We start from the raw sequence: 24,030 nt of genomic DNA on the forward strand, positions 1-24,030 counted from the left end.
AGGAAGTAAATATCCGGGCTTGTTAAGCGGCAACAGCCTTAGATTTTTACACTGGAAATGCTTTCGAAGTAAGTAGATCTTGTTTTTCCTGCATTTTAATTAATATTATTTCAAATGGTAAGGGCTGTATTTCCTTATCATTTTAAGAAACAGACAAATTTACGGTCTTATTGAGCCCGCTCATGTTTGCTAATTTCCATCCTAGCCCTGAAACCAACATGGTTTAGCCCCTAAGGTTTAGGATCTGTGCTGGAAGGCTGGCCCCGGCAGGTGGCTCGCCCCACACTCCCCAGGCAAAAATCACTGTGGCTTCTAAGTGTCTGTAGCTATCGGAAAAAAGGAATGGGTTGGATGAATACTGAATTCCAGGAGTTACCACATTTTTTGAAGTTTTAAGTCCTATAAAGCGTTACTGGTGAAGGAAAGAGATCCTCCCTCTGGGAGAGAGGACAGAGGTGCGGGCAGCCCCTCCCTGACCACGTCCCACCTGGAACCAGCTCGACGCTCAGCGATTTATCTCAAGCGATCCCAAGAGCCAATACGTTCACTTAAGGTTGACGACGGGAAAGCAATTCAGAGTGGCCATTTTTGGGCACGGCAGGCAGTCTCTAACGAGGAGGCAATTTCTACATCTTCGTCCATCACAGATGTAAAAAAAAAAATCCACAATTAGGAGGCTGCATTTTTATTTTAGGGAAAAAGTGAAAAATAAAAATTTCAAGACCAATCAAGATACATGTAGATATTCTTACGTCTAAGCTGTCAACCCTTATGGACTTTGCTCGGAGAAACACCACAGACAGGACATCCACCATCAACGACCAGAACCTCAAATTCCACGGTTTCCACTCGAATAATCAAGGAACGCAATTCAGAAGTCATGTTACATCCTGCATTTTATTCATTTCCGTATGACAAAAATAGTAACCTAGTCTAAGACATCCATTTCCATCAGTAGATGTGTCGAGCCACAGATTTGTCATAAAAAATATTGGATCTCGGTAAGAACGCCGGCTGGCTCGGGGTCCAGCCCTACATGGTGCTGCAGTAGAAAAATAGTGTCTCTCTTCACCACGCAGGGAGGGACGGCCTGGTCCCGAATACAGAAGGCGGCACGCCTCGCCGGCCCTTCATGAGCCATCTTATTTACAACACTTTACATTTCTTTTTTTAAGTAATATACACATCCTTCCGGGAGAAGAGAGAACACTACATGGTACCAAATACTAACCAAAAAAACCAAAAAACAAACAAAAAAAACCACACCAAAAGGACACATAAATAATAAAGACATTCCACTGCTGCCGCCCAGCAGCGCCCACGGGCTCGGTGCTCGGCTCCAACAGCAGGAGACGGCGAGGCTGGTGGAGTGAGGAGCCTTCGGGACTGGTTTGCTCCAGGATACGACATGGCCTCTCTGCGGCTGTGGAGGCGTGGGAAAGATCGTCCCGTGTTCCTGTCCTAGCCAAGAAGACATCGCTGTCCGGCTCCTGCTTCAGGGTACACACGTGGAACCGCGTCTCTGGACGCCACGGTCGGAGGAGGCGAGCCGTCCCAGACGCCAGCAGGCCTGCACCGCACAAAATGAGGTAGCGCACACACCCCTGCCCGCGGGCCACCCCACCCGCGGTCCCCAGCTCGGGCCAAGCCGTCTAAACAAGGTCAGCAGCTCCGGACCGTATTTCCACGGTCAGGCGACATTGTGCTTCGTTTTCATCTGAGAAGATAATAAATAAATCAGAAAACGTTCCAGTGGTGACGGATTCTACTGCCCGATGTTGCTCTTCCTCTGCAGCTAACTGTACATGAGAACCAGGGCCTGGACGCGAGTCCCGCCTGCACGAGCGAGGGCCGGGCGGTCACCGCACACCAGACCCCCGCCACCGTCTGCGTGCCTGCCACCGTCTCCGGGCCCCGCCCGCCGCTGGCTCACGGTCCTTGGGTTAATTCATCAGACTCGTGCTAGGGGCGGTCAGGTTTTACATGGGCTTTGTAGAAAAGTTAAATAAATCATTTTAATTTAAGAAATGGCAGGCCCTCATTTATTGAGGAGCAGACAAGTCTTGGTGGCTTTTCTGTGTAGGTGGTAAGGATTTCTCATAGTGTTTGACCTTAAGACAAAATAAGAAACTGTGACAGTTTTTTTTTCATTTTCCTTAAACCAAAGTACTATTTATAAAATACTTTACATCTTTTTAAGTTTTCAAATTATAGACAAACCTCCCTAATACAAAATCCTAAAAGTGCAATAGTATAAATTAAGAGTTTGCAACCACAGTATACAAACATTACCTTTTTATTGTACAACTTTGATAACGTGAAGCATGTCCTCACAACCACTTATAATGTTGTGAATAATTTACGGTGACATTTTGTCTGTAACTTGCTCCCAATCGCTGGGCTACAGACCACACTAGGGAACAACTGTCCAGATAGCAGCTACAAACATTTAAATTAAAAAAAACAAAAAAAAAACAAAAAAAAAAAAAACAAAAAAGAACAACAAAAAAAAGGCTTGTCACTGACGGGCACTTGTACACAAAAGCATGCGGTCTTCCGCAGGGGGACTTCACAGTCTGCCTGCATTGAAAAAACTCACTTATTTATAGTAAAACAAATTCTGCTTTAAAAGAAAAAAATCACATAGCCAGATGTATTCTGCGGTACAAAAGTTTCCTCTAAAGGTGGGGCTGCATTATCTGTTACCCGCATAATCTTAACATCATAAATACTACAGACAAAGGGGCAGCCAGAAGACCGCGCTGGGAGAACCCGACCACATCCTCAACAGTCTAAAAGCCGAGTTCAAGTTTCTAACTAACTCGAACAAAACCTTCAAGTGAGTGTCGCTGGGACACGCAGGGGACCCCTCGCGGGGGTTATCAGGTTTTGGGAGGAACGAGTGGATGGGGTGTGAGCCCTTTGCGTTCCCAGGGCGGTCCTACAGGCTCCTCTTTTTGATCTCAATTTACGAGCAGCCGGCCGAGTCCCCAGAGCAGTCAGGCTCGCGTGGGAAGAGTACATGTGTCCAGCAGCCGCACAGGGAACGTGGCTTCTGCTACGGGGACCATTTTCAGGGGAACCGGGGCCCAAGGCCGCGCAGCCTGATGGCCGCCCTTGACGGTGCACGCGGGACGGAGCCGACCTCAGCTAGTTAATACCGATCTCTTTGTTATCCTCGATAAACCTCGTGAACGGACGGCTGGCTCCTGTCTCGGAGCTGGCCTTGTCCAAACCCACGATGGGCGGACTGCCGCCGCTGCGCACTTTGTCCATCCCGGCGGCCAGAGAACCCAAGGGGGGGAGGGCGCTTCCCCCGAGACTTACGGGGAGCTGGGGGATGCCCCCGTTCTGGATGACGGAGATCTCGTTGTTCTTCATGGCGAGGCCATTGGTGATGGCTGCCGCATACTGGTTCCAGAAACTCGGGTCAACGTTCATTGCTCGCGCTGCCAGATCCTTCTGGAACATTTCTGAGAACTTCAGGGCGTCGCCCCCCAGCAGAGCCATGGGGTTTTCCACGGACAGGCGGCGGCCGCGCCTCGCGGGGGCGTTGTTCCACATGTGCGTGCCCATGTGCACCTGCGCGAGAGACAGGGAGACACAAGGCACAGGTGAGCCGGCCCAGCTCCGGGCGCGGGGTGTGTCTGTCTCCACGCGGCCCACGTGCCGTCGGAGACCCAGCGCCGCGGTGTCGGAGTCGGTTTCGGTCCCCGTTCTCAGGGTCTCATGTTTACACATGCAATAGTTCTCCTCACACAAAAAGCAAAATCAGTCAATATCTTCGTGCACGTTTCTCTCACTTGATGACCTCGACACAATAAGGTTCCCCCACATGGTGGAAAGCCCACAGGCCACAGGGGGCTGGGAGGGGTGCAAAGCTCAGAGGGCGCAGAGCATTTTGCCCCTTCTGCCTCTCCCTGCTCCACAGGACGGCCGTGTACTTGAACTCCCAGCTTTGCTGGGCCCCATGGTCGCTCTCCCCCCACACGGAAGCATCCCCTGGGGCACGTGTAGCCGGCTCCTGTCCTACAGGAAGGAGCCGCCACCGGTTTCAAGCTGTTCACAGTCTTGGAAGAGTGCACCGAGACCCGGGCAGGCGTGTGGCGTGGACAGATGGGGGCAAGAGGGCTCCTTGAGCGTGTCGTGCACACCCCACCTTCTGGGGAGAATGGGCAGTGTGGTCGTCATCTTAGATAGGAATCCTACACTGGCCCTCACGCTGGGAAGCTCCTCACCAGATGTCTGCCGGCCTCTGCTGGCCACCATGTGGACAAAGGCAGAACCAAGCTCTGGCCCTGGCCCAGGATGCACAGTATTTGTATCTTGTGCGAGTGTTTAAAAGCCCAGCCTATCTTGTTGTCCTGGTTCCTCCGGACTCAAGACGGCACGGGGCTCTGGGACCGGCTGTCTGGGAGCAGAGCCTGCACGGTCAGCCCCCAACAGGTGGCACAAGCCTCCCACAGGGAGGCCCGGCCCGCTCGGGCAGGTGAGCCCGTTGCTACCGCCACACAGCACGTGCTCCCTGGTGAGCAGGTGCACACGTGACACGGTGGGTGGGCACCTGGCGTGTCCACCCCGGCCACGACCCGACTCCTTGGGCCTTACCTTGAGGTTGCCCTTCGTGGTGAAGGCTCTCCCGCAGATGGTGCAGCCGAAGGGCTTCTCTCCGGTGTGCGTGCGCTCGTGGATCTGCAGGGCGCTGGCCGAGGAGAAGGTCTTCCCGCACGACTGACAGTTGTGTTGTTTGGGGGTGCGACGCGGCGGGGGGGCCAGCATGGGCGCGAGGCCGGGGCTCATCACCGCCTGGGGCCCCGGGGGCACCTGGACCGCGGCCGGCAGCGGCGCGCCCTCGCCCAGCGGGATGGCTTTGCTGTGCCCGTTCACTTCCATTTTGATCATGGCGGGCGCGGGGCCGGCGACCAGGGTAGGAGTGCTTTGGCTGGGACCTAGGGCAAAGTCGGGGTCACAGAACTGAGAACGCGGCTCGCTCAACGTGTGCGTCAGTAAGTGCTGTTTTAAATTACCCATAGTGGAGCACCCGCGCCCGCAGACCGCACAGAGAAACGGGCGCTCCTTAGTGTGGCTGCGGTGGTGGATTTCCAACGCGCTCCTGCAAGCAAAGGGCTTGCCACAGACACGACACACAGTGCCCGCACACTTACCCCGTTCTCTGCTCAGGAACAGCAGGCTAAAGGGGGCCTCCTCCTTGATGGCCGGCCGGCCGGGCGGGGCCGCCGTGAGGTCCAGCGCGCCTCCGTTTTCGGGGGCAGGGGGCGGGCTGTCTGGCCTCTCGGTCTTTAGTGGCATCTCCTGGGGCTCTTCCTGGGCGCTGAGGCCCGGGGACTTGGAGGGCAAGCTCTCGCTGTTGCTGTTCATGGGCGACAGGGCGCGTGTGGAGGACGAGGACTCGGACAGGGCCGGGCTGCCCGCGCTCCGGCTCTCCAGGTCGCCCACGGCTGACGACGAGTCGTTGCTCAGACGGTCGCTGTCCCCGGACCCGTTCTCCAGGGACTTCAGGGCAGTCAGCTGCGGGCAGCTCATGACCGAGTCCATCATCTTCATCTGGTTCTCCAGGGCGGCGATGCTGGAGATGACCGAGGGCGGCGAGGGCGGGCAGGACCCCGCGTAGGACAGCAGCGGCTTGGGCGGGTCGCCGGCGGGCTCCCGCAGCTCGGCGTCGTCCTCCATGGAGTTCTCATCCGCGTCGTCGTCGTAGCCGCAGCCGCTGAGGACCTCCGCCGCCTTGTCATCGTAGGGGAGCTCGGCATCCATGGCGTCCTGGAAGCCCTCGGGCAGCGGCGTGTTGGGGATCTGCCCCCCCATGTGCATGCGGATGTGCTGCTGCAGGACCACGGCGTTGGTGAACTTCTTCTGGCAGATGGGGCACGAGTGCTGCACGCGCAGCGGTGGCTTGGCCCGGTGAACCCCGAAGTGCGTCTTCAGGTTGCCCTTGGTGGTGAAGGCGCGCCCGCAGATCTTGCACTTGAAGGGCCTCTCCCCCGTGTGCGTCCGGTAGTGCATCTTGAGGGCGCTCTGGCAGCTCAGGACACGGTGGCAGATGACGCACTGGTTGGGGTCCGTCATCTTCTTGTCAATGTTCTCCACCAGCTGCTGCAGCTTGGACGTCTCAGACGTCTGCATGGAGTCCAGCAGGCCCCCGAAGGGGAACTTGGCCTTGAACTGGTCCGAGCCGGACGGAAGGACCGGGCTGCACAGGCCCGTGGAGGCGCTGCTATCCGTCAGGATGGGCGCCGCAGACGTGGCAGAGACCTGCCCGCTCCCGGGGCCCTCCCCTGGCCTGGGGTTCGCGCAGGGAAGGCTCACGGGCTCGGTTTTGGTCTGAGAAGAGCCGCTGAGCCCTGGCTGGGGGGACTCGGCTGCCCCCGGGACACCGGACTCAGAGCTGTTGAGGCCGGGGGACAGGGAGGTGCACTCGCTCGATGCGGGCGAGGGCCGCTGCGGGGAGCGGCTTGCGGGGGTGAGGCTGGGGGAGTCTGCGTAGCTGCCGACGCCAGGGATGGTGGGCGGGAGCTGCAGCCCGACCGATGTGGACACCGTGGGCAACACGGGCTTGCTGTCCAGCCAGGTGGTCACCGGCTTCTCCGGAGGCAGCGACATCCCGTAGGGAATGCCGGAACAGGTGGGCACGTTGTCCAGATACTCCGGGACGGGGTAGGGGTTCATCTGGATGTGGGGGTACTTCTCCTTGTGCCTCTGAAAGTGGACCTTGAGGTTGCCCTTGGTGGAGAAGCGGTTCCCGCAGACGTTGCACTTGAAGGGCCTCTCGCCGGTGTGGGAGCGCAGGTGGATCTGCAGGGCGCTGTCGCTGCCGAACACCTTCGCACAGAATCGGCACTTGTGCTTGAAGAAGGGGTCCTCGGCGCTGGCCTTGGGCTCGAACACCGACACGTTTGGAGGCTTGCCCTTGCGGTGCTTCAGGAGGGCCGACAGCGGGTCCAGCGCGTTGGCGGTGGCCGCGATGCTGACCAGCGGGTTGGGGAAGATGACGCTGCTGGCGGAGGTCTGAGGTAGAAGTGGGGTTGGCAGGCTGGGGGCTGAGCTGAGGAGGGGCCCCGGCCCCAGGGCGGGGGGCGTGGAGGCGTTCTGCGGCTGGGAGCTGCTGCTGGAGGGGCCGGCCGCCAAGGCTGGGACGGTGGAGGCCGGGGCCGTGCCGGAGGACGCCGGCCCGCTCGCCTCGGTGGGGATGGAGGGGCCCCCACCGGGGATGTGCGGGGTGTTTGCCCCAGAGGCCGGCTGGGACAGGGGCTGGGGGCCCTCGTAGGTGGCCGGCTGGGCCGCGGGGCCAGGAGCCATGGGCGTGGGGGGGGCCCCGGCCGAGAGCTGCAGGGCGGAGTGGGTGGCCAGCCCCTGCAGCTGGCTGGAGGCCGGCACCGGGGCGTTCGGGGCCGCCGTGGCCGCCCCGGGGTTCAGGGGCGGCCGCAGGGGCTGGCGGTTCATCATGGCCACCTGGCTGCGGATCTGCTCGATGAGCTGCAGCTGGTGGATCTGCTGCTGCTGCAGGGCCATGAGCTGCTCCAGGATCATGGGGACGGCCACCGCCGCGACCCCGCCGCCAGACCCCGCGCTGCCCGCAGCCCTCGCGCTCTGGGAGAACTGTGCCACGGCCACCTTGGTGCTCAGGAGGGTCTCCAAGGTCACGTTGGTGTTTGGCATGCTGTAGGCGGCCACGGGCGCTGGCTCGGGGATCTGAGGTAGAGGCGGCTTCCCCGCGTGCGAGGGGCCGGGGGTCTGGAAGCTCTCGTCCCCAGCGGGCTCGGCCTCCATGGGCTCCTCCTCTTTCTCCGGGGCCCTTGCCTCACCGCCTTCGCCGCTGTCTGCGGGCGCCGCCTCCTCGGCCGCCTCGCTCTCTGTCCGCTCGCTGGGAGAGCTGGCCGGGGAAGGTTCTGGAAAGTGCTCGGACGGAGGGGCCGGCTCATCTTCGCCCACGATCAGCACCGGCGGGTTTTTCGTGCAGCCCTTCTTGTGCTCCAGGAAGTCGGCCCACTTGAAGAACTCGGCGCAGCACTTCTCGCACACGCTCGTGTCCTCGCTCCCGCTCCTGGCCTCGCTCCCGCTGTCCCCGGCGGCGGCCCCGTCCCCGGGGACGGCTACAAAAACCAAGAGATTACGTCAGCCAGAGGCACCTGAGACAACCACCTCCATTTCAAAATTTCGCACATAAGTAAAATCAATATTTTTTATTTTGTACAAATTACCCCACTTCAACGTTCCTGACGCCCCAGAGTGTGTATTCTATGACTCCTTCTAGCTGGCTAATCATTTTCTCACACAATCCATCAAATTATGAGGCTCTATCAATTGTGGATACGGCTTCTTAATGAAATTCCATAGAAGCCATTGATTTCCAATATTTTCATACAATCTGCAGCCACCCTGTCTGTTGGGCACAAAGGCAGCTTTCGACGGGCTCATTAGGATTCCCCCTACCATCGGGCTTCCTCATTTCCAGCAAAATTAGAGATGCCTTTGCCAGTTCACTTAACATCGCTAAACTAATCTGTAACCTTTCAAACTCACGTCAGCACCTGACAGGGGAGCCGGCCGCCGTGACTCTCGCAGGGTTGGACCACGAGATTTATTGTCTTTGCACGGCGCAGAGACATTACGCATTTAATGTAATTCTATAGAACCTTCCAGATCAATGGGCATTTATTTCACGTATGAAACCTCATCTAAATACTTTCATCTGTAAATGTAACAAAGAGAATATAAGCGCTTCTTATGTCCCTGCTCAGAAAAATCATCTCCCTGACTCCTAGTTCGATCAACCAATCAATCCTGAATGTTCTCAGCGAGCCCTTTGACTCTCCTCACGGACAGGGCACGTTTCTACATTTTAGGATCTGCGAAATGAATATCATCAATATAGTCTGGGCCGAAAATTAATCATGTTTAATACAATTAATTGGCTCTGTCAGATGCAATATTTCTTGGCAAAATGAACCAAAATTATATGTTGTTGTGATTAGCCAATAGAGTTCGGCAGTTTGTTAACAAACTAGAAATTATATATTTAAAGTTCATTTATGTTGACATGTTTAACATGAGAATGTTGTAGTCAGACACACTTTTTGTACCTATTTTCATCTATTCTCATAGAAAGACTTGGCAAATTATATGCTTGTGCCATAGTGGAAAGCCCTCTAATTGGTTACACATGTTTAATTACTGTTGTAGGCAGCTACTTCCTGACTTCCCGTACCCTCTTGTGCCGAATAACAACCATGTTTAATGAACAATTCTAATTCACACCTGATCAAATAAATGGCCATCCAGGAGCGAGGCATCAGCACATGGGCACATTCCTGGCTCCTATTTTTTGGGAGCTGGGATGAAAGGTAATGCCTGGTAATTACTCGGGCTCGATGTGCTGCCATACATATTCCTGGCTCGTAACTGCTTTTCGTCAACTTACAGAAGGAGTGACGGCCACAAATCAGTTTGAACAGAGACAAATGACAGCTGCAAATCAGCTTTTTGTTATCCTGCACTGTTGAGTGTGAGAACAAAACACCCTCAAGTCTGTGTCCCCGCAAATAATTTGCTGCTGTAACATCAACAAATATATTTGTTAAAAAGTCTCCATATTTCTTCTTCTTCTTCTTTTTTTTTTTTGCAGGGGGGGAGTTGGAAAAAGAACAACTTGGCCGGTTTTAGTAGAGAAATCTGATTTTTAAAAAATAAACTGCAAAATCACTTAGTCCCTCTACTGGGAAAGAAAATAAAAATATTTTTCGAGGCTAGTCAGCTGCTCTCCACGAGGCCATTATTTCCAGGTAATTTATACGTGCCTTTAAAAAAATTATTAGCAGTGTTCAATTAGCATTTTCTTAACTGGCTAAACCATCTGAAGGGGGAAAAGAAGTTAGAGCTTGCGGCCCATAAAGACATGCTAGACTCTTAAACTAAATTCAGTGCTGAAGATCAGACTGTATGAAGTCTCATTACTGTATAAGGAAGGAATGTAATAGGTGTCTATAATGAGGTTGAATATAGCTGGAAGCAAAGACACAGCTGATTTATACTGCAGATAGGAACATTAACAAAATAAATACTTGTAGTTCTTAACTTTGCTCAATGTATGCAAAATCTAATTTTAAACATGCTAAGGTTATAGAACAGGACAAACACACACACACACACCCCAAAAAAGCAAAACAAACAAAAAAAAAACCCACCCCTAAAATCTTCAGGTAAACAGCTTCTGATATAGTAAGTAATCAAGTTGGAATCAATGTTACACTGTATCATGACTATTCTAACTAAACAGAACAAAGTATTTCTTAAAGTTCTTTCCCAATATTTAAAGAAATGATATTAAAGGCTTGCCCTCATCTTCTAAAGATTGTTATTTTAATACTTTTCAAAGAGTAAAATACCAAGAAATTAAATATTGCTAATTTGTTGAATTATTTTCTACCTTTAACTCCTCAGAGATAAAATGTGTCATCACAGGGCACACAGAAGCATTCACATGGTGTAAACATTTAAAATTTTATGCAAGTAAACACTAAGTGGATCTCATTCAAAGACTGCTTTTTCTTTATGTGGATTATGTGTTAGGGACAATTCACTGAATAAACGCTTACAATAAGGCAGACTGAAAGTGCGTTCGGTGTTTGAAAAATTAACTTAATTATAAATAAATGATACCTTACAAATGAACATTTCCCAGATATGCTGTGTAACAAATATGTGAAATACAGAAATACTATTTTTTTTTTGCCATGTTTTTCTCAGAGCTTAAGTGACCCAAACAAACGTCTATTTACTTTCAAGATAACTTTTGACGTTTCCACTGGTTCTTTGTGCGCTAGGACTTTTTGGGTTTGCATCCAAATTTATGGAAGCTTCCTCCCAGGTACTTTCTGTCTCCCACGGGCGGGTCTGCAAACACACAGCTACTCCTGACCTGCAGAAACTGAGCACTGAGCTTCTCAGCCCTTCCTACCCAATAATGAGCAATTCTGTTTAATGCAGTTATAAATGATAATTACCTAAACGTAATGAAGATATTCTTGTCAAAGCAGAGTACCCTTCCACTTATATTCCTTTAAAATTGAAGCAGGAAAGCAAACCTGCAGAGGAAATTGTGTAAAAATGGCATTCTGGCCATTGGACCTGTTAACAGTTCATTTATGTTAATGAAACTAACAAGACAATCAATCGTTGGATCTTATAAGCAAAGTTTCATAATAAATTTGCCTTTTAAAGCTAAAGCATAGTTTAAAAACTACAATGAATGAAGGAAAAAATTCTTCACATACAATTTAGATTTCTTACTTGGGGCAAATAATTCAGAATCACCACTTTTTCTTTTGTTTAATTAGGATCTGTGCAAACACAGTCGCACTCACTTGCTAAGATCATTCACTACCAGGTAAGGTCAGAGTATTTCACTACCAAAATGTGCAGGTGATTCGCATCCCACGAAAGCGAGAGAGAACCGCACGTTTCATGAGATGGTGGTGAAAATGATGCGTACGAGTAAAACCCCTAATATTGCATTATGGAATCGTAATTCTGGTTGCATGTTTTGAGAACGGCCTTGAACAACAAGCATGACTTCACCTGACTTGCCCGGGAGGAAATAACACGAATGAGTCCCTCTTCCCAGAGCTCCTAGAAGGAGGAAGACTGCGGATTCCAGGGGGGAAGCATGGTGGGAAAGCATGGGGAACGCGTGGTCCGAACAGAGGGGGACGTACAGAAAGTTGTTCTAACTGGCTGAGACAGCGCCTCTCGTTACCACGATTCAGTGAGTACGTGCTGAAATACCAGCACCCGTGTGGATGGTTTTTTTCTTCTTTTTATAAAACTGCTTTCTACGACAGGGAAGCCCATGCTGGGAAACTCTGAACGCGGTTCAGAGAACTCCGAAGGCCCTGTAATTCCGCGTTGTTTGACGCCATTTCTCGGGACGCACATGCTTGTGGCATCCTTTCGTGAAATTTACATTTTTCAAATTGGCCTTTGTAGTTAGAAGTTATCACATCCATTAGTTAACGTGGCTTACAGTTTGTATCTCAAGGTAAAACCACGTCAGTCGGTGAGCCAAGGTAACAGGACAACCCCACAGGGGAGAGGAATTTATTTCTCCAGCAGCGGTGGGAAATTCTCTCCGTCTTAAGGGAGGGGCTGGAAAACCAGCATTAGAATCATTATCATTATTGTCAAGGTAATTTATTTTCTGCATTCTGACCGGTCAAGGACAGGACGGAGACGTGGGGTTGTAAACAGGCCAGGGATGAGGCAGGAATTTACAGGGCCCGGCGTCACCAGCGCAAGCCATGGGCCTGCCCAGCACCTCACCCGCGGCGGCGTGCAGGCAGGACCTTCTCTTCCTGTTCACAGGCACGTCTGGGGGATCCCCCCCCCCCCGCCAGTGCCCTGCAGATCGGAGCCCGCTGCGGGTCCACGTGAGTGGGAGCGGCTCGGGGAGGACCTCTCCTTGGCTCGTGTCCTCCGTGGCCCAGCCGGGCTTCAAGCTGGGCGCTGCTGCGCGGAGCTAAATTGTTCTCCTGAACGCGGTCAGGAGGGAAGAGAGGCTGGGAGATAAAGCTGTTTCAGTTTACGAGAGGAAATGTGTAATTAGTTCACGGCGATCCCACACTTGCTATTTATACTGAAGGCTTTCAGGCCTTCTACCACTCCCCCGAAATTCTAGAGCAGGTTCTACAGAAGGAAAACGGGCCCCACAGCCTTCTGGAGAAAGCCTCGAACAAAAGGATACCTTGAGGGCAGTCTTCGAAATGGATGGGTTTCCTTTTCTTCTCACTAATAAAACGCACAGAGAACGTCCACGAAAAATGTTTCTGTTCTTAGGAACAAATCCCTCCGTGTGAGAGGAGCCCCCAAACGGTTTCCTTTTTCTCTGTTTTGATTCCTGGTCTGTTACATAATGAGCAGGGATCATGTTTTCGCTGGCAATGCACAGGACCGTCTCCAAGAATGACGTGGCAGAGGACAGGAGGGATATTCACGCGCGGGGCGATCTGTCTAAGGCCAGAGAAAGGCACTGTTGGGATGCGTTTGAGAACATCGGAGACCTAAGGGCTCCCCTCAACATTTCCGGCTGCGGCTCGTTTCGGTCCCCCTCGTGAGGGGGCGGGCGCCCGCGGAGGGAAGCTAAGCGATTCCACACACAGGAGATGGTTTTATCATTCTGCGAAGCAACCCCAATGCCCACGGGGACTCCGCTACACTTTTTTGCTACCTATTTGTTAATTCTCTGCAATGAACAAAAGGAGAAGTGAAACTTGCTCCATGTGGGAAAAGGGATGTTAAGTTTCCACTTTAATTAGTAACTATAAAATGCCACGTGGATCTGTGGGAAACGAGGAGGTACTCGGTGCTTGGCCTTTACCAACCCTTCAAAATCTAGGGAGCATTTTTCAAGTGGTCCTAAATTGTGCGGAGACACTTATTTTCTTGCAAATTAATTCTTTTTAACTCCTTATGATAGCTCTGAATCCCATAAAGAAAGATGAATTATCACACACTGAACCCAAGCTGTGAAACAGGAGGGGACAAATAGAGACCCCTACTGTGTTTAACAATGTAGAAGAAATTCCAGACGCAATAGAAAAATTTTGTCCTCTCCCCAGACCTCCAGGCCTGTGCAGGCGGCGGCGAACAGTGGAGGGCACTCTTGCTATGCGGAACGCCCGCACTGACCCGCACTCGGCTTCCGGCGGCTCACTGGCCCACATCTCAAATTTGTTAAGTAACGACCACCTGTGGCACAGTCACCAAATGTCTTCTGCTGAGAGCAGTGGCAGTTTCTACTCTGCGTGCTGAAGCACCGGGGAGGGAAAGCGCGGTTTCCTGCACGGACACACGCAGATGGAAAGCAGCCACGACACCCACGGGTGTGAACTCCGCCTCGACGCCGCCTCGCATGATAAGATGTTTGCTACACTTGCGGTCGCAAAGCAGCTCCTACGTTTGCATGCCGTGTGGCAGGCACACCTGGGAGGAACGCACACGCATCGCCATCCACACGCGGAAGCACCCCGAAACAGGTTGGCCATGCCAACCGCTCCCACCCAGGTTTGGGGAGAGGGAAACAAAGCCTGCACAGGGCCACTCTGGCTGAAGACTTGGTCAGGCTGAGTCCCATCGGCCACACGCTGGCCCCCAGCGCGCCTCCTCGAAGGTGCCTGCGCTCCAACCCTCCCTCCTGCCAGCTAGTTTTCAAATTCACGTAACATAAAAATACACAAATAAGCACGGCCACTTACACGTCCAAACACACCTGGGACCGAACAGCCCAGAGAAGCGGAAGTGCGCTGTGTCCAGCGGCAAGGCTCTGACGAGGTGTAGCCGCCTCGCATGTGGGCTCCGGGCACAGAATCATCTCCGGTTTTCATTTCTCAGCGCCCGGCCGCGAAGTTTACACACATGCACAGAATCGTCTGGCCGGAGCCGCTGCCCGGGCTGCCCGAGCACGGATGGGAGTCCATGGTGGGGCTGCCCATCCGTGCTGGGGAGCGGTCACTCTCGGAGGGAGGACCGGGGAGGCCGGGAACGCAGACCAACGGCTGCGGCACCTGCAGGGTTAATTTAACAGTTTAATTTGTGCAGTTTAAGAGCTGCACAAAGGCACCCCGTTCTCTCTTCTTGAAGAACTGCAAACACTTGTGCGGAGCGAGATGGGCATCGGATACGCAGCGCAGCTCGGAGCCGACGCAGGTCTCCCGTTAACAGATTCAGTGTTAACACTTAATAGAACCGTGTTGAGTCGTGTTGCCAAGGTCAACAGCACAGATGCACTAATTGTATTATGAGCTTGACATCTAGTGGCCACCCCTGGCAGGGCAAAGCAGGCAAAGGTTAAATCAGCTAAGGCCTGTCACGGCGCCTCTAACGACCCACCTTCAGGGAGAGCCCGGCGGAAGCTCCCTCGCTCTGCAGCCCTACCTTCCAGGCCTTGGGCCGCTGCTTTCTGGCAACGCAGGGGGCCAGGGAGCCGCATGGCTGGCCTGGCCCGACCCGGGCTGACCGAGAAAGAAAGGCCCATGGACGACAGGAGGCAGCCACCAGGCTGGTGCCCGGCAGGTCTCTGGTGGACGTTTCTGCCGCCGCAAGAGGGTCCCCTTTAATTAACAAACAAATCAATCTTAATCTCTCACATAAATAGAACCCATTACGTTATTTCATTATTTCAATTAATATTTTACACTTTTGGTAATGTGACTTGACCTATTTGTTTGCGTGGAAATCACACTGACAGTTAAATTGCATTTTAAAGCATGAAAGTGTTCCAACTACAAGAGAAAAATCTAAGGTCAGGGCTGCTTTTTTAAAGATGTAAGTTTATTTAAAGTACTAGGGAAACCATTTTACATAGATTTGACTTCTGATTTCGGATGGACTGGGAAACAACTTGGCGCAGGCTGTCCTCACAGACCAGTCCCAGGAGCAGCAGAATCAGATCTCGTCTCCAGGAGACTAAGTCAGATACTTTAGTCTTATTCTGGCAACTAGTCAAGAAATCATGTAGGAAAATAAAAACTAACAAAACAAAACAAAACAAAACAAAACACAACCCAACACCCTTCCTGTTATAAATGTTATGCACAAAGTATCCCCTTGAAACAATTCTGCAACATTAAAAGTGCTGAATGGCAGGAGCAGTGAAGACTTGTTTCACTTGGGGGGGGGGGCACAGAACCACCAACACAAAAACATACCAAAACACCCCGTGTCGATTCTCACACTTAAAAATGCTAAATTCCAGCTAATGTCCAGCAGTCTCAGCGGACACCCTGGCTGCATCCTGGCTGCATTCCCTCCCGGGGCTCTCAGAGCTACCTTGAGATGAATGGGAAAGCCTCTTAGAGATTGCGGTTGAAAATGAAATCTGACCCACTTTTGCCATCATCTTGTGTACAAAAAATAATCAGCTTGCTAAGTAATTCCTGCTGTTGGTACATGCCTTCTTCTTTTTCTGGCTCTGAACAGATCTAAAAATATTGGATTATGCATGTGTTGTGGAAGTTTAAAATGTACATAAACCCCAACTGTTACAGAACCAGTCTTTCTCTGTAAGGTGGGAATTGGCATGCTTCTTGGTGCCCACCAACGGATGCATCTTTAAATAGGTTACGTTTCTAAAATGTTATTTTCAAAATAAATATTTGCAAATTCTTCTCCCCCCCCACCCCCCCACCCCCTTAGTTACTTTTCACCTTTCATGTTTCAGAGAAAACAATCTGCCTACCAATGGTAGAAAGTGGCTTCTGTATTGTTTGCTTTTGGAATGCTGAATTGTAAATGTGTGTAGTGTGGGCTGGGAGAGGGGGGAGTACTCAAGGCAAACCATGCATATACAGATAAAAGAAGAAAGATCTCTTCACCGAGGGCTGGTGGCCTTCTTTCCCTTAATTTAAACACAGTCTGTGAAGACCACTGGTAAATTCTTAAATCACATGCATACCACATTTAAAAGGATTTTTAAGATAGCCCTACGACTGTAAGTTGGCAGAAAATAAAAACACACTTTGAAACAATTAGTGCTAACAAACAAAATACAGGATGGCAAATTGTTTTAAGTTATAGTATCTTTTTGTTCTTCCTTAAATATTCTTTGTAATGACAATAAAATACATCTTTATTAAGTTGTACTTTAGACAACAAAGGACAGCAATAGCACACTATTTTAAAGTTCTTAGTAGGAGTACAAGTGCTGTTCTGTCAGAAGTTTTAATTAATTTTCCTTAGGACAAAAATACTCAGATGGCTCAAAAAATTTCATTATCCCGTGGCGTGCATTTAACTGAATTCTTAAGCTGCATCACATTTATTTCTAAATTTTCAGACAAGAATGAAATAATTTATAATTTTGAATGATGGTTCCTAGAGAGAAAGTTAAGTCTCAGGCATCCTTCAAATAAAATTATACAACAGGATAACTTCAGAACTTAAACACAACCCATTATTACTTTTTCTCATTGTAGGTACGTCATCATATTTCATTTCTGCCATGAGAAGGTTTGGGGAATGCTGGCGCTGTTTTTTGGATAGTCAGGATTTCATGGCCTGCCTAAAAACCAAAGCCTGAGAAATAGTCATTTCTATATTTTTAAGAACTGATCTCTTTTGTAATTCTGTAAATTAATGTGACTGTGCATTGCTGCCTTTCCCCATATTGTACTAAAAACTGTACATGTGTTTGTGTTTCATGGCATTATCAATAGCCTTCAATTTTACTCCATGCATCTACTGCTTTAATTAATATGTCACGCCCAAACTGATACAAAAGAACTATTTACTTTGTCTCTAAAACACTGTAAACTAACTTAGCCCTCTTAGAACTTCATGCAGTCTGTTTCCTTCCATTGCATTTAACAAAATTACCATTTTCAGAATATCTGATTCATGCTGGAGTCAGGGAGTTTTCAGAACCCTTTCTCTTAAAAAAATATTTTAGTTATCTTCCTAATGACGATCAGCACGACCATAGATCCACAAGCATTCCTTGACTGAACAGAGAACAGAGTATCTTTTATACTCCATGAATAATCAGCTTCAGAATAATTAAATCAGAAAGAACTATTTTTTAAATAGTTTGCCTAAAGTACCTTTAAAACGATCCAGGAAACATACTACTTGACTACGGCTCAGCCCCAGACAGGCTATTTCTGGCCTGTTGCAAAATTTGACCAGGAACTGTGGCAATATCTTCATTACAATTCCCAACAACTGCGGAAAACCCAAGCTTGACAAACTTTAATCCTACGATGGGTAACAAAACAAAACAAAAAACACACACCCTGAATATGCTTCACCTCTAAGTAAATTCAGTAACAAGAGGAATTCAAAGGAGAACTTGTAAATAATTTACTCCATCTAGGTTTTCAAATATAGGCTACATATCCCTCAACATGTTTACACGATTAGGCTCCCCACGCTCGCATTTCTGACGTGAAATTAAAAATGAATAGCAGGGCCTCCGCTAGTTAATTGTTAAATACGAGGGGTTTTACTCTATTAATTAAAATATGCTTTAATAAAGGGAGACATTGCACATTTTGATAAGGACCCTACAAAGCTGAGAAGTATTTACATTGTTGCATTTTGGGGCGGCTGTGAAAGCCGATTTTAAGCTATTCAGAAGCCACAATAATAAAGCTTTAAAATTCCTCACTGGGATGCAATGTAGTTCTTTTGAAGGGAAGACTGTCTTTCTCATTCGGCAGAAATAAATCCATTCATTTGATCATGTAGTCATTGAGGGCAATACAAAACAAACCAAGTGTGAGAAATTCTATGTGATGAAGTAAACAAAACAAAAAAAAATCCATTTCCATGACAAAAAGATTCTTTGTCCTTAATCTACCCACCATATGCAAGCGTTTCTTTTTAGCATATCTGCTGTTCTAATCTCGGGTGACTAGGGCTACAGATAAGACTCCCCACCACCTCAGCGACAAAAAGGACGAAGGACTTCACTCGTTTTCTTTAATTCACTAACTCCCACCGCGCGATAAACGTGTTCTCCCTGCCCGAAGCCGACGCGCACACATACCTGCTTCGCCAAACTTTGCGACACCGTGTGATAAGCTCTTACACTCCTTCTGTTTGTGTTTTCGCTTTTTTGCTCGAGTCTCACGGAGCAAAGGCGCGTCCCTGCCCCGCCACAACTTACGGCCGGCTCGTCCACAAAGTTGGGCGGCCTGCGTTCTCCAGCAGCTGCGGTCGGAGCTCGGCGCGGCGCGGGCGGCCCCCGTCCCGGCCGCCCCCGGCCGCCCCCGGCGCACCCCGGGGACCCGCAGACGCGCGGGCGGCAAAGCGCAGCCCCGGCCGGTCCCCTACTCGCCCGCCTCCCACTTCCGCGGCGCCTACCTTCCCTTCGGGATGCGGAGGGAGCTCCAGGCAGCCGACCGGCTGCAGAGGTGCCGGGGCGCATCCGAGAGAACAGGAAAGGCCCGAGGAAACTTGGAGCCACCAGGAACGTGCCGGGTCCTACCGCGTGCAAGGACCACCCCCACGCCGCGGCGGGGCTCACCCGGCTTAATTCCCAAGGCGGCCATTAGAAAGGCCAGGCGACACTGACTTCCTAGTCGCCTCGGAACGGGATCCGGGCTCGTCGGCACGCCGGGACCTCGCAGGCTGCACGGCCCTCGGGGCACACGAGGCGGCCGACAGCCGGCCAGGGTGGGGGGCAGGCCGGGGGTCAGGGCAGCGGCCCCGCTCCGAGCGCGCACCGCCCCGGGGCCCGGCTCCGAACAAAGCTGCCGGGCGGCGGCCTGCCCGGCCCGAGTCCGGCGGTCGGTGAGCACCGGACACTTCCCCGCTGCCGCGCCGGCACGGGGGTCGCGCGGTCGCCGAGGCCCGGCCCAGGGTCCGTGCGCGGGGTCCCGGAAGGCCAGCGCCGAGTCGGCGGCGCGGCCCCCTGCGCCCTCCCCCCCGACCCCCACCGCCTGCCCCGGCAGCTCGGGCCCCCAGTCGGCCCGAGCCCCGGCGCGTCCGCGCGCTGCGCCCCAACTCCGAGCAACCGAACCAAGTTTACTTGCCCGCAACTCCGCGCCACGCGCTCCGGGGAGGACCGGGGTCCCTCCGGCTGGCCTGCCGGGGCCAGGCGCCGCGCTCCGGCTCTGGGACCAGCAGTTTCCCCCCAGCCCGCGGCGCCCCGCGCCAGACCCCCGCCGACCCGACCCCCGCGGCCCCTCACCGTGCTCGGGAGCCCCGTCCGGCGGCGGCAGCTCTTCGTCCGACTTGAGGTGCTGGGGCTTGGCCTGCTTGCGCCGAGACATGCTGCTAGCGGCGCGCGGGCCCCGAGCGGGACATCGGCATCAGCGGGGCGGCCGGCGGGGACGACACGGGGCGCGGGGCGCGGGGCGCGGGCGGCGGCGGCTGCGCGGGCCGCGCATGGGGCTGAGCAATTAGGCTGGTGAATAATGCATGGCCATTAGCGGCGGGCCGCGCCGATTGGCCGGTCTCCAGCGGACTCGGCGGCCTATGCAAATGAGGCCGCGCTCGCAATTAGCGGCCGCGCGGGGCGAGGGGCGCCTGCGGGACCCGGCGCGGCGGCGCTCACATCTCGGCCCAGGCGGCCCGGCGGCTCGGCGCGGGCGCTCCTCCGGGCCCGGGGCGGCGGGCGCGGGGCGCGGCGGCCGCGCTGCCCAGGGCGCAGGCGGCAAACTTTGGCGGCGTCCGCGCGGCGCCGTCTCCGCCGGCGCGCCGGGCTCGCCCCTTTATAGAGAGTCTGCGCCGCCGCCCGCGCCCCGCGCGCGCCCCCCCGCCGCCCGGCCGCCCCTCCCGGAGCGAGCGGCCGCGGGCAGGGCTCCGGCCCGGCGCCTTTGTCTCGCCGGCCCGCTCGGGCGCCGCGCCGCCTGCGCTCCGGGCGCGCAGGGCCGGGCGGCGGGCCGGCTCGGCTCCTCCGCGGCGGGTCTGGCTCGGCGCGCCGGCCGCGCTCGGGCTCAGGTGCCCCTGCCCGCGGACCGTCTCTCTTCTCCGGGCTCGCGTCCCCTCCGCGGGCTCCGCCGGCGACCGGCCGGCTCCGAGGCTCGCGGCCGGAGCGGAGCGGAGTGCGCACGCCGGGGTGGCGGGACTTCGGCAAGACCAACTTTCCGGTTCGGAAGCGGCGCGGGCCGCGCGGCTCCTCCCCTCCCCTCCCCTCCCCGCGGTCCCCTCCCCTCCGTCCCCCTGTCTCCCCCCCCCCCCCCCCCGGGCCCCTCCGACTCTGAGCGCCGGCCCCGCCCGCCGGGCCTCCCCGCCGCCAGCGGCTCCTTAAAGCCAACGGGAGGGAGGGGACGGCGGGGCTCCGGTGTCTCCCCCCAACACACACACCAGCTCCCCTTCCCGACGGGGGCAGGGCCGGGGCGTATGCGGAGTGGGCAGGGGGCGCAAGGTGCCCCGAGGCCACGCGGCTCAAAGTTCCAAGTCCACGAAAGTCTCGCGCGCGGCCCGCCGCGTTCTAGGACTTTCGGGAGTGACTGGGGGAGGGGGTGGTAGGTAAGGAGGTCGCGTGCGTCTGACCCGGCCCCGCACCCTCGGGCGGCCCGTGTGGCGCGCTCCCGCACCTCCACCCACCCTTCGCCCGCGCTCACGCACGCGCCTTCGCACCGCGCGCGCACCCCGCCGCCCCCGTGCACACTCTCGCGCGTGTCCTCGGTCCCCGAGCGGCCACCAGGATGTGCCCCAGGCCCTGGCGCCGCCGCGCCCGCCGCTGTGCGCCCCTTGTCCCAGTTTCTCTTTTTTCATTTCCGAAATTTCTTATTTTTGTCCTTGCAAGTGGCCCTGTGTGGTACGAAGCTTTGGCACAGATGGCCTCCCCAGGGTCGTGCGCTGGGGGGATGCGGGCGGCGACTCGCCAGCCCCGAGCGCACGGAGGGCTGCGAGTTCCTCGAGTGGCCGGGGGTGGGACTCTGCCCGGCTTCGGGTCCCCGCCCCCCCCCCCCCACGGGATGGACCCCGACCCTGAGCTGCTCGCCCGCCTCTCCGCGGGTTTCTTTTCCCTTCTAGAATCTTCTCGATTCCCAGCCTGCGTTCTCTCGCCCGACTCTAATTGTGTAAGTTTCACGAAGCAACAGCTTTGGGCTCCAGGAAAGCGCAGGAAAATCAGAGAGGAAGGAAGCGCGCAGGTCGGCATCGCCTCCAAAGACCACCCCCGCCGCCACATTTGTCCCCCTCAAAACAACAACAACAAAACCCTTAAGGTTGGTTTTGTTTTGCTTTTTAGTGGCGGGCATATTCATTCGGGCGATTTTGGTTTTGAAAAGGGAAAAAAGACAAATAAAAGATGTTTGAAGTCGAGAGTTGTTCGCCCCACACCACCCTTTCATGGTGAAGCCCGGGGAGGGGCGGGGGGCTTCCTTATACTGCCATTACCCTTTGAACTTCCTCGAATGTCGCGAGCATTTGGGGACGCTCCTGCACCCCGCACGGAGCTGCAGTGAAAAGTTTGCAGGCTGCAGCCGGGGCTTTGGGGCAAGCGGGGCCAGGAACTTCCCAGCGGAGAAAGGGGCGAGGAGAAGCGGGAGTAGGGGAGGAAGGGAACGTGTCTGCGTGAGGAGGGGCGGTTGTGGCGGATGGAAGTTTCTTGCAGAATTTACAGGACCGGCCAGAGTTGGGGGAAGTCGCAGAGTCGCCGCAGAAAGGTAGATTTCCCTGAGGTCTTTCTAGAAGAGAAAGAATGCAAAAGCCCTCATCGGCGGGTTAGACCCCAGGTTAAAGGTGCACTGCTTTTGGGGACCTGGTTAATTTTCTTTTTTCCCCTTCTTCTTTTTTTTTTTAAATCCACACTTTAAGACGAATAAGAAGCAAATGTAGGTTCCCGCAGCTTCCGAAGCCTTTCAGAGGAAGCGGAGCCCGGCTCCCCCGCAGCCTCCTGGCCCCCACAGCACCGACTCCTCCTCCTCGGTTACTCTGTGAGTGCCGACCCCCACCTTTTTTGTTCTTAAGGCCATTCGTCCGTCTCCCCCTGTCCCCAGCCTCTCTCCAACACACTGGCACGATTTTCCTAGGTCTTTATGGGACTTCCAAACGCAACTGTTTTAATTTATGTCAACTTGGTTTGCCTTTTCTACGAGGTACGGTCTTGGAGAGGCTCTCTGAGGTTCCTCCTGCGGAGGTCAGTCTGAGACACCGGCCCAGTATCTGTAACAGCAAGCCCTCCGACTGCAGAGGTGTCACACAAGGCGTGCCGAGCTTCATAAGGGAAGGTGCAGCGGGCTCTGCTTGGCGCTGTGGTGGACAGTGGCTCACGGCGAGCGGGCGCGAACGCCGGACTGGCAGCTGCCCCGGCCCTCCTTGCCCTGTGTGAGCACTGGTCCCCACCCAGGCATGCAGGGTGGAGTGAGCTGGGGGAAGTGGCAGGCTCCACACCCCCCTTTGAGCGCACTGAGCTGGGATTTCGTTGAGAAAATCGAGCAGATATGGAGGAAAGGGTCAGGGAGAATATGAAACGAGAACCTTTGCAGATTCCCCGCCAGGGCTCTGATGGTACGGATCGGTGAATCTGAGGTGCACCCCTTTAAAAAATAGACTGGGGTAAACACGATCGATATGTATATATTTAAAAGGTCGAAAGCAAAAGGCGCATTACCTCCTCTCTTACCTGTTCTGCCTTTCTTGGCTCCCAACAGAGATATGAAACTTTTCTTTAATTGTTTTAACGCAGTGCGGCCAGTTTTGATGAAAGCGTACATATTTTAAGCTTGAGTCACAACAACAGATTTATTGTGAGGTGACAGCGTGTCAACAGCATATTTTCACAGATGAGGGACAGGATTATCCTCCAGTCGTGCCTAGATTAAGGGCAAGCACCGGAATGTGTGCCTGAGGTGCAGACACGGAGTCGTGCATGCAGAACTCAGACTCACCGTCACGTGACCACTGCCTATTAAAATATTGTAATACCTAAATACTATTGCAAAAACAAAAGTTGCTTTTCTTCTCTATAATTAAATCTAATTTGTTAATTGTCTTTCCTCTTGCGATGTTGTTTTCATCTTATGAGGCGACACGTTATTATTTTGTCTGCTTAATAATATTATTTACAAATTAATACTGTAGATTTTACATTAGTGGAACATATAATTAGATGTTTGATTTTAATTTGTATCATTTATTCAAATAAGACAGAAAGCCTATCTGCAAGATGGATTTGACAAGGGGAGGTTGAAGAGTCGGTTCTATTTCCACATCCCAGCTTAGGGAAGCTACCTGGCCCTCCGTCCCCAGAGCGCCCTTTACCTGCGGTGCACATTTGATACTCTGTCCTGCGCTTATTCCCTAGCCAGTTGATACAGAAAAAGTATTAAAGGATTACAGCTTTATTGTCTGTCTCCTTTCATGCTCCCCCCTTCCCCAAAGTTCTCTTGTCACCGGCCTTCACTCCTTTCTCTCTGGTTCCTCCCCCACCCCCAACTTTTGTTTTAGGTCCTTGCCTTTAAATCCAGCATGATTTTGTGTCTTTAATGCTGTGACAAGTGACCGCTAATTGGTTCTCACTTGAGCAAAGATATTACCATACTAATATTATTATTGGTAAGAAGA

General features: G+C 53.3%; 1 protein-coding gene and 1 long non-coding RNA gene across 4 annotated transcripts; one reads left to right on the forward strand and one right to left on the reverse strand.

The window, feature by feature from the left end:
- Positions 1–636: 636 nt before the first annotated feature.
- SALL3 (spalt like transcription factor 3) lies at positions 637–20,069 on the reverse strand. Of its 3 annotated transcripts, XM_082699915.1 has the most exons (5): positions 19,703–20,069; positions 5,166–8,111; positions 4,609–4,949; positions 3,328–3,582; positions 637–1,717 (listed from the first exon to the last, which is right to left on the reverse strand). In XM_082699915.1, exons 1-5 carry the CDS (start codon positions 19,782–19,784, stop codon positions 1,691–1,693), a joined length of 3,651 nt encoding a protein of 1,216 aa, XP_082556041.1. In that variant the 5' UTR covers positions 19,785–20,069; the 3' UTR covers positions 637–1,690. The 3 variants fall into 3 exon arrangements, with proteins under 3 accessions (XP_082556041.1, XP_082556040.1, XP_082556039.1); XM_082699914.1 differs by lacking the exon at positions 637–1,717 and having other exon boundaries at positions 3,034–3,582; XM_082699913.1 differs by lacking the exon at positions 637–1,717 and having other exon boundaries at positions 3,034–3,582; positions 4,609–8,111.
- Positions 20,070–20,404: 335 nt separating this feature from the next.
- Positions 20,405–23,458, forward strand: LOC309848424. The gene is made up of 4 exons (XR_014303035.1): positions 20,405–20,603; positions 21,496–21,689; positions 22,282–22,400; positions 22,563–23,458. It is a non-coding gene; the product is annotated as an uncharacterized lncRNA (long non-coding RNA).
- Positions 23,459–24,030: the final 572 nt, after the last annotated feature.

Source organism: Mustela nivalis (genome assembly GCF_964662115.1).
Source record: "Mustela nivalis genome assembly, chromosome: 14".
Lineage (NCBI taxonomy): Eukaryota > Metazoa > Chordata > Mammalia > Carnivora > Mustelidae > Mustela > Mustela nivalis.

Bases quoted from the DNA above. Each gene is read 5' to 3' on its own strand.
- SALL3 (XM_082699913.1), bottom strand. From the start codon at position 19,784: ATGTCTCGGCGCAAGCAGGCCAAGCCCCAGCACCTCAAGTCGGACGAA. The intron at 8,112-19,702 runs GTGAGGGGCCGC...TGGTTTTTGTAG, and splicing joins GGACGGGGCTCCCGAGCACG to CCGTCCCCGGGGACGGGGCC. The intron at 3,583-4,608 runs GTAAGGCCCAAG...TCTCTCGCGCAG, and splicing joins CCACGAAGGGCAACCTCAAG to GTGCACATGGGCACGCACAT.